Source organism: Carex rostrata, chromosome 3 (assembly GCF_964058835.1).
Source record: "Carex rostrata chromosome 3, lpCarRost1.2, whole genome shotgun sequence".
Taxonomy (NCBI): Eukaryota; Viridiplantae; Streptophyta; class Magnoliopsida; order Poales; family Cyperaceae; genus Carex; species Carex rostrata.
Genome location: NC_135920.1, coordinates 14,895,581 through 14,908,267, shown reverse-complemented (window position 1 = coordinate 14,908,267; position 12,687 = coordinate 14,895,581). Strand labels below are relative to the sequence as shown.

General features: G+C 34.4%; 1 protein-coding gene across 1 annotated transcript; it reads right to left on the bottom strand.

Moving 5' to 3' along the window:
* Nucleotides 1-10,451: 10,451 nt before the first annotated feature.
* Nucleotides 10,452-12,176, bottom strand: LOC144551717 (uncharacterized). Its single transcript, XM_078299795.1, has one exon. The coding sequence runs from the start codon at nt 12,077-12,079 to the stop codon at nt 10,985-10,987; it is 1,095 nt and encodes a 364-aa protein (XP_078155921.1). The 5' UTR covers nt 12,080-12,176; the 3' UTR covers nt 10,452-10,984.
* Nucleotides 12,177-12,687: the final 511 nt, after the last annotated feature.

Genomic DNA, 12,687 nt, shown 5'->3' with positions numbered 1-12,687 from the left:
CTAACCGATTCATATTCAAGTCATTATTGGTCTCATTTGTGATGATACAATTTTCAATATCAATTTCACCACTATATTCTTCACCACCTTCATTTACAAATTCAAGTTCGGTCTCATAACCATCAAGACTAAGAGTTGAATGTACCTCACTAGCAAAGTTTGTTGAGGTGTTGACTCCTTCATCTCCCTTCTTGGCATTCCTTGATTTAACAAGCTCCATGAGAAAGTTGATGGTTGTTTCATCGGTGATGTTCTTGCTAGCTATAATTGAGTCTATATCAATCTTTGAGGAATCTTCATCTACACTTGCCATCAATGCAAGGTTGATCTCCTCTTCATTATCCGATTCCGTGTCGGATTGTTCCGTCTCACTATCCGAGAACAAGGCTTGCAAAGCTTTGGCCTTCTTCTTCTTATACCCGTCATACTTTTGTCTTGGTTTTCTATCTTGTTGTGTTTCGCCATCCGTGTTCTTCAACTGTGGAAATAGCTTGAAACATGTTTGAATGGAATGCCCTTCTCTATGGCATGCGAAACACATTACCCTTTTGTTCTTCTCTTCTCGTTCCTTGTTGTATTTTCTTTCAAAATCAAGCATTCCTTGAAACATCTTGGATAAGAGAAGAGCATCCTTGGATGTTTCATGATCAATTTTGTTGATAAATTGATCATTTGAGAGACGGGTGTTTGAGGAGCTTGGAAAGTTTCGGTTTTGTGCCGGAAAAGCTACGGTTTTGGACTTTGAGCTTTGCTTCAAATCACCGGATTGTCGAAGTTTTTCTTCAAAACTCCTAAAATGAGCATAGAGGTCATCTGGTGTGAATGTGTCGTGCGTGCCTTGGATTGCCTCTAGAGCACTCACCAACCCGGACCATTTATCCCTCATGAGCATCACCCTTAATAGCTTACCTACAAGTTTATTGTTAGAAAGTGGTTCTCCCAATTCGGTAAACTCATTTTGGATATGCATAAGTCTATTATACATATCCTCAATGCTTTCACCATCTTCAACCTTAAAGGTTTCAAATTTTGCTTCTAAACCGGTTATTTTGGTTCGTTTGATTTGGGTATTCCCTTCATACCGGTTTACAAGAGCATCCCACATTTCTTTCGCACTTGATGCACTACCAAAGAGTGAGGCTACCGATTCACTAACCAAATTGAATATGGCATTGGTTGCTAGATCATTGTCTTTCTTGGTTTGTTTGGAAACGATGGTCTCAATTTTGGCATCGGTTGAACCCTCGGTAGCTACACTTGTGTATGTTGGTGTATACCCTTGTTCAACCACATACCATACCTCAAGGATATTCAAGTAATTGATCATGGTTTTCTTCCAATGCATGAAATTTTTGGTAGTAGTACCAAAAATTAGGGGTTCTTTCACGGATCTATAAGGTGCCATTTGTCAAGTTGATCTAATCTCCAATTAAGTGTGTCTTAATTCGAGTAACTTGCTCTGATACCACTTTGTTACACTTAGGGGCACCTCTAATTGCTCAAAAACTGAAATTAAATTGCAATTGAAAGTAAGGAGATGAGTTTAGAGAAATTTGACACGCGGGGTGATAACGGAGTTCGGCAAAACAAAGGCCTACGTCTCCGGGGCTTCGCAACCTTGTGAGGTGCGCCTTCCTATTACCCAATACGAAAGGATTACAACTTGTGAACCGTTGAGCCCTTACACACCAAGCGGGAAGTCAAACGGCCAACTCAAAGAGGTGAGAACAAGGTCTCGATTATCTAGGAACACAAGAGAAACACTCAATAGCTTACTCTAACCTAATCTATAGCTAGATTGGTGAAGTAGGTTGAGGTTGCTTGAGGGATTTTGAAGTTATAGGCTCTCACAACAATGGTGGATTCTAAGCTCTCAGAAAATCACTTTTGAAATAATTAGGGTCGGCTAAGGTGCTTTTGAAAGTGATCCCCTCAATCTATTTATAGTGGCAGCTCAAAAATGAGCTGTTTGATATAAAACGTTACCAACGTTTTATTCAAATGCGATTTAGGGTTTTAATTCTCTGACAGCTTAGTAAAACGTTGCTCAACGTTTTATAAAACGTTACAACGTTTTATAAACGTTATAACGTTTTCTAAACGTTCCAACGTTTCTAGTTTATACTGAACACCTGTTCTTCAGTTGTTCTGAGCCTGTTAAACGTTACAACGTTTCATAACCGTTATAACGTTTGTAAAACGTTACAACGTTTTATAAAACGTTCTAACGTTATAACTTGGTTTTCTTTTGATATTTTTGAAGCTTCTGATCATTATAAAACGTTACCAACGTTTTGTAAACGTTCATAACGTTTTATCCCACTTTGATCAACCTCACACATACTTTATCAATCTTTTGAATTTACATTTTATATTCTTGATAAAAGTCTTCGTGATTTCTTCAGTCCAAGCATATTTCATCGCAGTTCTTTCTCTTCTTGGACCTATATGTTCTTAAAATAGAAGAAATCGTAAAATTCAATAATTGTATGTTTTTGCAAATTAGTCAAATAGACGTAAAAGATTATTGTACGAACAACAATTCATACCTAAGATATTAAATATTCATTTATACACATTGAAGTATTCATATCTAAGACATCAAGTATTCATTCATATATCTCTATTTTTTTTTCAAAATTTATTTTTATGTCATTTATTTAATACGCAATGGCCTAATTCACCATTAATAAAGCTTTGTTCTTTACAAAACCCGCTATTTCATGAGAAAGGGGAACATAAACATGAAAGAGATTAATTGCATATACATATACAAAATTATTTTGATACGATCGACAATGACGGATCTGACCCGGTAGAGGCGTCCTTGATTGGGATAGAGTGACGGATCTCCGACAGAATGTTCGCTGGAGCGGGAGCAGCAGGCATAGAGGGAAAAATCGAGGTGAAAGTGTAAGAGGGAGGGAGCTTATTGCATTTACCATTTCGAGGTGGGAGGCAGAGGCGGAGGTGGAGGTGGGAGATGGAGGTGGGAGAAGAAGATGGAGGTGAAAGAGAAAAATAGAGGTGAAAGAGAAAGGAAGAAAGAAATAAAGGTTGTTAGAAATAGTAGTTATAGTTATAGTTAAAATAAAAAATTAGTTGGGAGATGAAATGGGGGATGGATAGGTGGGGGAAATTATAATTACTCTTTTTTAAATTGTTTTACTACTATATTTTTTATGAGGAGGGTTCAAATGCACCCAAATTTTTGTGCACCCAAATGCACCCTATCATTCAAATCTTTTTTCTCTGTTTTCAAAGTCCAAATAGTCATTCCGAACCGTTAGATGCGATTTATATATTAAGATGTATTTGGAGACCAAATTTTACATTTTTTGGAATTTTTTTACTATTTGTTAAGCTACTTTGAAAATCGCTGATTTTATATTTTCTGGACCATTGGATCAGCGATTTTTCAAAGTGGCTTAATAAGTAGTAAAAAAAAATTTAAAAATATAAAATTTGGTCTCCAAGCACATCTTAATATATAGATCGCATCTAACGGTTTGGATTGACTATTCGGACTTTGAAAACAGAGAAAAATGATGGGGTGCATTTGGGTGCACAAAAATTTGGATGCATTTGAACCCTCCTCATTTTTTTATATAGATACAAAATTATTGTTTTGGATGATCTAGAATCTTTTAAAAATAATAATTTTGTATATATATATAAAAGTAAAAAATTGAAACAAAATATAAATTTGTCTTCAAATATATTTTAATACGAAAATTATATTGAATGGTTCAGACTTAATTTAAAAATAAAAATAAAGACATGAAACATATTAAAGTATAAAACTAACAGGGCATTTTAACCCTACTTATAATTTTGTCTATTACCAGGAACATCTACAAGTTCCTTCTCCGCTGAAAGTTGAAAGAAAAGGAAATTTGAGAGGTTGGAAAAATGATGCCCAAATATGAAAAACAAAAACTAGAAAATAAAAATGTTTAATCGGTTAATTTAATTTGTTTGTTCAGCACTTTAGCGGATGAATAAAGCTGATCAACTGATTTGTGGCTTTGCATGAATAAAGAGAAATGTCTATTTGGTCCTATCCCACGGTTCATTTTTTGTTAGATTATTAAAAATTATGCCATGTAATGCTTTCATGAATATATATTATTGTATGGGGGTCAACTTTATCTTATATATACAAGGAAAAAAAATACTACTAATTTATGTAATCCTTTGTCTATATTTCTATGTATCATTTAGTGTTGTATTATATTTACTAGTATATTTATTTATTAAAATTTAGGGGGAATTTCATGTATACCCCTCAAAAACTCTGAAATTACATATTTCCCCTCTAAAACTGATAATATCAAATTTATCCTCCTAAATTTCAAAAACTCACAAATTTATCCAATTTATTGATTTTTTTTTATTAAAACTCAATTTTAAATTTATCAAATATCCATTTTACTCTTTTTAAAAAAATAAAAAATGTAGAAAGAATATTTCAAAAATTATTACATTTACTTCGTCAGGCATGTCATCGACTAAGGACTTTATGGTGTAATATGAATTTCTTCCGAAAATTTTAAATATATCATATTCCCAAAAAAGATAAACCAAACAATCATGATTTCTGAAAAATTTGAATTTTGACACGGCCGCATCCCGTAGGTGCGGCCACCTTTTTTCGGGCCGCATCCCCTAGATGCGGCAACCCCTTTTTTCGTTCAGATTGAACTGTCGCACGAGAAGGAAAAAAAAAGGTGGCTGCATCTCCTAGATGCGGCCCGCAGAAAAGTGGCCGCATCTAGAGGATGCGGCCGTGTCAAAATTTGCAATTTTCAAGAAATGTATTGGTTTGGTTTATCTTTTTTGAAGTTATGATATATTTAAAAATTTCGGGAATTTCTTACCTCAAAAAAAAATCAAAGATGCAAGAGGAACATAGATTCACATTAGTAATATAACTACGTTCATAATTAAACAAATCAAATTGATTTTTATATGAATGTTAAAATTGGTCAGTGGCAATATTAGAAAAATATCAATTAGTATTTATTTCCATTGGTCAGTGCCGAAATCAAGGAGGTATTTATCAAAGAAGGATGTCAAATTGGTTATTCGGCTGATTTGGTTGTAATTGCGGAGTTCTTACTCATATTGAGCTTGGAGGTACAAGACAGTGTCGGCACTGACAGCACTACTGGTGCAAAATATGAGTTGCAAATGGATTAGTACAGGAAAAGGGGGTGAATTTAATTAGAGCAATTGGTGATCCTGGAATGCTTTCTAGTAGAGAGGTACTGGTACCATCACTAGTACAATGATCGCTTACTGGTACAGCACGATGGCATACCCGTACAGGGGTAAGGACATGGGAGAAGAGTAGCCAGTGCTCTGAAATTAATGCTTGTTGGTAACAAGAGGAGGCGGAAAGAGATGTACCAGAAAATGCTACAGTGGAAACTGGTAAGGTGATTACTGATACAATGAAAATAAGATAGAGGTTCATCACTATGAAGTCATGTAATTTTCTTTCTGTATTTTTTTAATTTTGTATTGACAGCTTATCAATCTTTAAAAAAAATTGAGTTGCAAATGGATCTCTAGATTTGACTGTAAGTTCAATCTCAAATTTTTTTAAAATTCAATCTTTTTAAGTATGTTGTTTCATAAAATTCAATCTTTTGCTGTTCGGATTGAGGGATTAAAGGGTTAATGGGTATTTAATAAATTTAAGGGAGAATTTCATATATATACCACTCAAAAACTGTGAAATTACGTATTTACCATCCAAATTTCTATAATTATATATTTATCATCTAAAAATCTAATAACTCACATATTTACCCAATTAATCAAAAAATGAGATTAATTAAGTTTAAGATATATAAATTATAATTAATAAGTCATTTGGTCTCTTCTCCTTCTCTGTCCCTTCCTCTTTTGCACACAGATTTTCCTCCCGACTTTTTTGACGTAACTTCCCATTTTCGCTTAAACTCTTTTCTCATCTCGTCTCTCCCGCTTAAACTCGGAGAGAAAGGGTAGCAGACTCGGATATAAGGATTCCAACACGAGCTTGATTGTCTAAAATTAAGGTAACCATTTCAACTTTTCCAACTGAATTCAATATTGATATCACAACCCATTATCAAAGTAGTACCTGAATTTGAGAATCTATGTTTTGTTACTGGCTCAGTTTGGAATATCTTATTTTAATCTTTTATATTCGGTATAAAGGAGAACGGTTCTAAGGAAAGAAAGAGAAAGTGCTAAGTTAATATTTCATTAATTCTAGTTTTAAGAAAATTAAACATAATTAATCTGAGTTTTGGGTATATTTGATATATACTAAAGTTATATTGGGTAAATATGTGAGTTATTAGATTTTTAGATGGTGAATATGTAATTACAAAAATTTGGATGGTAAATATGTAATTTCATAGTTTTTGAGTGGTATATATGAAATTCTCCCTAAATTTAAAATGAGTTTTAATAGAAAACTCAATAAGTTAGGTAAATTTGTGAGTTTTTGAAATTTAGTTGGGTAAATATGATATTATCAGTTTTAGAGGGTGGAATACGTAATTTCTAGGTTTTTGAGGGATATACATGAAATTTCCCCTAAAATGTAATTTCTTTTTAACGCATATTTATGCTCTCAAATGCAATGTTTCGATACAGACGTGTATTTTCTTACGAGGATACACGGTTTCTTTGGTCATGTAGGGACACTTAATTGTCCTTTGCAAATATATATTCATTGCACTGAGACTGAGACTGAGAGGCTATATATCTACAATATTAATTATTAAAATGTTTCAATTTGCATGTTATTGATCACAAAATACTTGCGGTCGTTGGTCGGGTTTATAATTAATTTGGGTCAATTAATTAGACAGCTGTAAATGATAACGATTGTGTTATATATTTGATTTGCGTCTTTGCGTTCGTACTTCATACTATTCCTTTTTCTTTTCTTTTTTTAAAAAAGGACAGCTGAATAGCCATTGGTTACCACTTACCAGCTGAATATCTGATCCAACAATAATATATTAAGTTGCCGATATGTATATATATTTATAATATGTAGTGCCGTAATTAATTAGTCACATTATGACTTGATCGTGGTGTGTTGTGTGATGTGACGAAATTAACCCTTTATATATACGTGCTATGTTATGACTAAATATTGAGAATGGTCATAACATGTGAATGGTTACATTACGTTAGTTATGTCATGTACAACTATTTTTTTGAAATTAATTTAAGAAAAAATGAGAATAAAAATCATAATAAAGAAAAATCGTACATAATTGTAAAATAAAGAAATGATGTTGTATAAAATTTATGTGTATAACATTAAATTTATTATTTGAAATTGGAATTGTATTTGAGATAAATAATGACATAAATTTTATGTGATTTTAATTATGTACAGTTACGGTAGGTCATGTCATTTGTCGTGTCATATCCCATATATATCATTGCTAAACCAGTATGTGGCATTGACATTTTTTCGAAGATGATCATAACACATGATACAATTAGAGTCACGTCACATCACGTTACAGAGAAAATAGAGATTCAAATATATATAGGACTTGGCTACGGTGCTATGGGTAGCTAAGAGGTCTCCCGTGCTATGGCTTAATATTCGACTTTTCAAAATTCAAAAAGTCGATCTGAACAGTTCATCTTGTTCTCCATATTAATATGTGCTTGGAGACCAAATTTTACATTTTTCTGAATTTTTTTACTATTTATTAAGCCACTTGAAAAATTGCTGATCCAACGATGGCTTAACAAAACAGTAAAACCGTTGGATTAGCGATTTTCAAAGTGGCTTAATAAATAGTAAAAAAAATTCAGAAAAATGTAAAATTTGGTCTCCAAGCACATATTAATATGGAGAATAAGATGAACAGTTCAAATTGACTTTTTGAATTTTAAAATTTCAAATTTGGACCGTGTGTATTTCGGCCCATATGCTACCGAAAGCACATTAACCTATATATATATATATAGATAGATAGATATATTGGTAGCTAGCCAGTACAGCGTTGGAACATTTATCACCTCATAAAACAATTCAATAATTGCATAAGCAACCTACGTACGTCCGTGGGCGTCAGAAATTAAGCACCTAGAAATTAATTGCAACTTGTGGAAATTAATTAGGCAACGTCTATTTCAAGTTCGGAAATAAATAAATTACGCGCTATAATAATCAACTTGCGAAAGCGAAGGTATTGTATGTTTCTGGAGGTGTCACCTTCGGTTAAGTATATATATATATATATAATGGGGTCAATTATTAGACCCGCAAGTCCAAACAACCAAGCAATACGACACAAGCCTTCTTTGTAGTATCTTCCCTTGCTACCTATTTCTTCCTTCATTTGCTATATATAGCTAGCCTAGAATTAATTTGACTAAAGAAGGAAACAAAATTAAATTAAATTAAATTAATTAACAGTAGCGTCTCACATTGTTATGACAAGTTAATAAACGGTCACTTGATTTGACTAGTCCAAATAAACAAATGTGAGATGATATGTGATACATGCATCTGCGTAATTTAATTAATTATATTGTGCATGAATGATGTCAGGTTAATTAATTAGCTAGAAATGAAACCACCTCTACGGAGTACGGGTGGGTTAATTTGTTTAAAATTTACCACTTCCCAGCTGAGTCAGCACGGAACAGATAGAGATAACTTCTCCGAATTAATTAATTGCCTTATTGCCAAGCATTCATTATATATATATATATATATTAACTTTCCTGGAAAATTATAATGAGGAAAAGAAAAATCACTTAGTTCAACGAGATCTAAAAGATCAAGAGCAAGTGCTAAAAAAAATGGTCATGAAGTCAAAAGAAGTCTTTTAATTAATTTTTCAGATAACAGGAACGAGATCAGAACTTGTTTTTTTTTTTTCTTAATTCTTCATCAACTACAAAATTAAGTATAAAGAACCCATATATATAAATTTACAAGAACCTAGCTAGCTACATTTAAGGACTTATTAGAAATCAATTCTAAATGAAAAAAATTCTAAAGACTCTGATTCGAATATAGAAAATCAGGAGAATGATGGTGCACTTTTTTTTTTTTTACATTTTTTATAGTCTTATTGTAAAAACACGAAATACGTACTCGTCGAATGAATGATATAAGAATATGTTTCTCTCTATTTTAAATCTAAGAGAGAAATAGCTAGTCAGGATCAAATATAAGATATGGTCAAGGAAGCTTCAAGCCCTGAGTTCGTTATAACGCACCTAGCTAGCTAATGCACATTCTCTCGTACGTAACATATATATAGAACAACTAAAGGATATCATTTGTTATTATCTATATTATATATTGACATGACAATCACTAGATATAGCTAGATGGATCGGACATATATAATATCATAAAATTAAAAATACATAGCGCGTTGTGGACATGCATTTGACTTCAAATTCTATTCTCTGGTGTTATCATGGACCAATATAAATGAACAAAATAGAAGTCAATCTCCTACTTAAAAAAAAAATTGAAGTCAATGTCCACCATTTATTTTCCCTATAGAAAATTCTGAGGTCTCCTTCGCTGGCAAAAGAAAAGTTATGTATGTATCTATCATACATGCATGTATGTATAATGAGGAGGTCTTAATTATGTATTCATTTTTAAAACATTAATAAATTAAAATTTAAATCATAAACGTCAAAATAAAACCGTTAGATGTGATCTATATTATTCTATTTATGCTCGTATAAAAAATTGTGACATTTTCACTTTAATTTAGTTGTCATCAAAAACTTGTAAAAACGTACTTATGTGGATAATTTATAGACATTGAGTTTTCACATTATTGATTCTCATGAAAATAAAATTGAAATGTGATAAATTTTTTTAAGCATATAGAGGAAATAACATAAATCACATCTAACGGTTTTATTTTAATATTTATGATTTAAATTTTGATTTATTAACGTTTTTAAAAATAAAGTCATAATTGGGGCAAAAAATAAAAAATAAAAACATTTGGACCCCTAAATAAATTATTTTATCTCAAAACGCAGGCTGAAAACAATTGCATTAACCCCACTTTCAAACTTTTTATGGTCGTATACAACAACAGAGTAGACACTTTTCGCGAGGGAAAAATCGCATTTATGACGGTACTCCCTCGCGAAAAGTACCGTGACAAAAAAAAAACTGAACAATAACAGTACTCCGTCGCGAAAAGTCACTTTTTTATCTTCACGAAAAATATTTCATTCTTATAATTCAAGTAACAGATTTTGCATACATATTCAAGTAATTCAAGTAATTCACTTTTTTATTCTTGCGAAAATTACCGTAGCCAATTGAATACATGTGATTCAAGTAACAAATTCTGCCTCGTATATTTTTCTACTATTTAACCGCAAAGTAAAATTATATATGAACAGTTAAGCAAAAGATAAGATCTCAGCAAGCAAACAAACAAAAGGGCAGCAGCATTCATGAATTAAATGCGTTGTCTTGGGAAACGCCTAAAAATCTCTCGGGGAAACCGCAATCATTTTCCAAGCTAACTGGCACACAAATGTCCTTACAAAACTTCAGTTTTCAGCGATGTGGCCAACAATTTTAAGTTGTAACAATTAGGTATCCAATGAAAGAACGCCACAACGGCAAAGTTTTAACAACTGTAAGATTCTGTAAACCAATGAATTGTTGATTCCACAGCACTCCGCTAACTGAAACTTTCAAACTGATCCGCTTGGTCCCATCACCCATGTAATGCAACGCTGCAAACATCCATTACATCATCTCCAGTATTATTGTACAAAAGGTTGAGAAATTTCGAACCTCAAAATGGAGAAAACGCATGGACCACTAACTGGGTCCCCTTCCCCTCTCACTCTCAGGCTCCATGGCATTACTGTAGCTCGCACGAAACCCGAGCCTCCTTTCTCAGCAAGCCATCCAGTAAAACTCGAGGTTAGACAATTAATAAAATTACTATTATAACCCAGTGAGCCACCTGTACACGGCCACCACTCCTCCCGCCTCCTCATTCTGCCCCGCTTCCAGGTCCCACAGCCATGTGTCCGGCGGTACTCCGCCACCTACGCCAGAATCAAACCGTTGACTTGATCGTTGACTCCACCTTCCGCTCCATCTCTCGCTCCAGCGTTGAGAAGGGAACTTCATTGAATTGAACGACGAAGATGCTGACGACGCTAGCCTATCCAGGTACTCTTGCAACCACGCTCGCACAGGCTCCTCTCTTGTTAGAGGAGGAGGCGGAGGGGGCGGTGGGGGCGGAGGGGGTGGAGGGGGTGGAGGGGGCGGGGGAGGTGGAGGTGGAGGTGGAGGTGGCAGTGCAAGATCATCGGATATCTCAATCTCCCTCTTCTCCAGTTTAGTCACTTGAGGCTGAGCAATTTCTACCTCCTCTTCTATGCAGTAGTCATGCGACTCCAAGCTGTAGGTTCTGGATGGAGGCATGATAGGTCGAATTTGATTTTGGACTTGGCTATTCGGTTCGGATCTTCTAAAGCTTGTACCTATTTCTAAGCGGAAACTTCCAGAAGAAAGATCCGGAAGGGGGGGATGAGGCAGGGTGATTGATGATCGGCAGAGCGGGCATGAAGGGTTGGATTTGAGCCACTTGTCAACACATGGTTTGTGAAATGCATGTCTACAAGCTGGCAGTAATCGGAGCTCCGCATCTGGTACAAACGCCTCGCAACAAACTGCACAGTCGAGCGATGATTTGGTCAGCTTAGCCATATTAGAGGCGAGTCTGATGAGTGGAAGGGAATCAATTAGCTTTAATTTTTCATGCTCTGATAAGACGGGGGTGCCATTGGTGGCGCTAGCATTGCTACTTGTACGTGCGATGGAGAGTCGGTATGAGGAACCACGAGCGTTGCGAAAGAAGAGCCGGATGAGTCGATGAATGAAGAGGATGCTGATAATTGCAATTGCTACTATTGAAACAATTATGAATATGCTCGATGTGACTTTGGCACTTTTTGTTTTCGTACTGGTACCAGCTGAGTGGTTGCTAGTTAAGGCGACAGGAACCGGAGGCGGGATTGTACCGGCATCCATGTGGATGGAGTTCAAAAAAGATAGGGGGGGCTGAGAGAGAAAAAGCTTCTTCCTTCTTTCTTTCTTTCTTTCTTTTCTAATGATATAGGGAGGGATTGGCGGTCGTTTGGTTGGTTTGTCTTGTTTATTTATCCTCACAATCTCACATCTCTCTCTCTCTCTCTCTCTGTGGTTGCCTTCTTTTATTTGAGAGAGTGAGAGCGATTGTTTATAAAATGTCATGACATTCGTAATAATTCCGTCGCGTTTTGGAATGGTTAATTCAGATTTTCAAGTCGTGAGTGCAAATGGGAAGTTTTCATTGGAATTAAACACGTGGATTATCCGTTCAATTTTACTTGCTATATATTATTATATATATAGTAGGTAGGAATGTGTATATGAGTATATCCTTACAAAAGAATAATAAAAACATTATATATATATAGTATGTATAAAAATTGAAATAGTCTGCGTAAGACATAAGCATTATATGTTTCGCCGATTACGTACTGTAGAAGCTGCGTAAGTTGCTTCGATCTTACCTGAACTTTAATTGTTATGACATAGACAGGTATAGGAAGTGTGGTCTCTAACTAGTACAAATAGACCGTATATAATAATTGATA

What these genes read in the sequence shown, in the direction of transcription:
- LOC144551717 (XM_078299795.1), bottom strand. Translation starts at nt 12,079, where the DNA reads ATGGATGCCGGTACAATCCCGCCTCCGGTTCCTGTCGCCTTAACTAGC.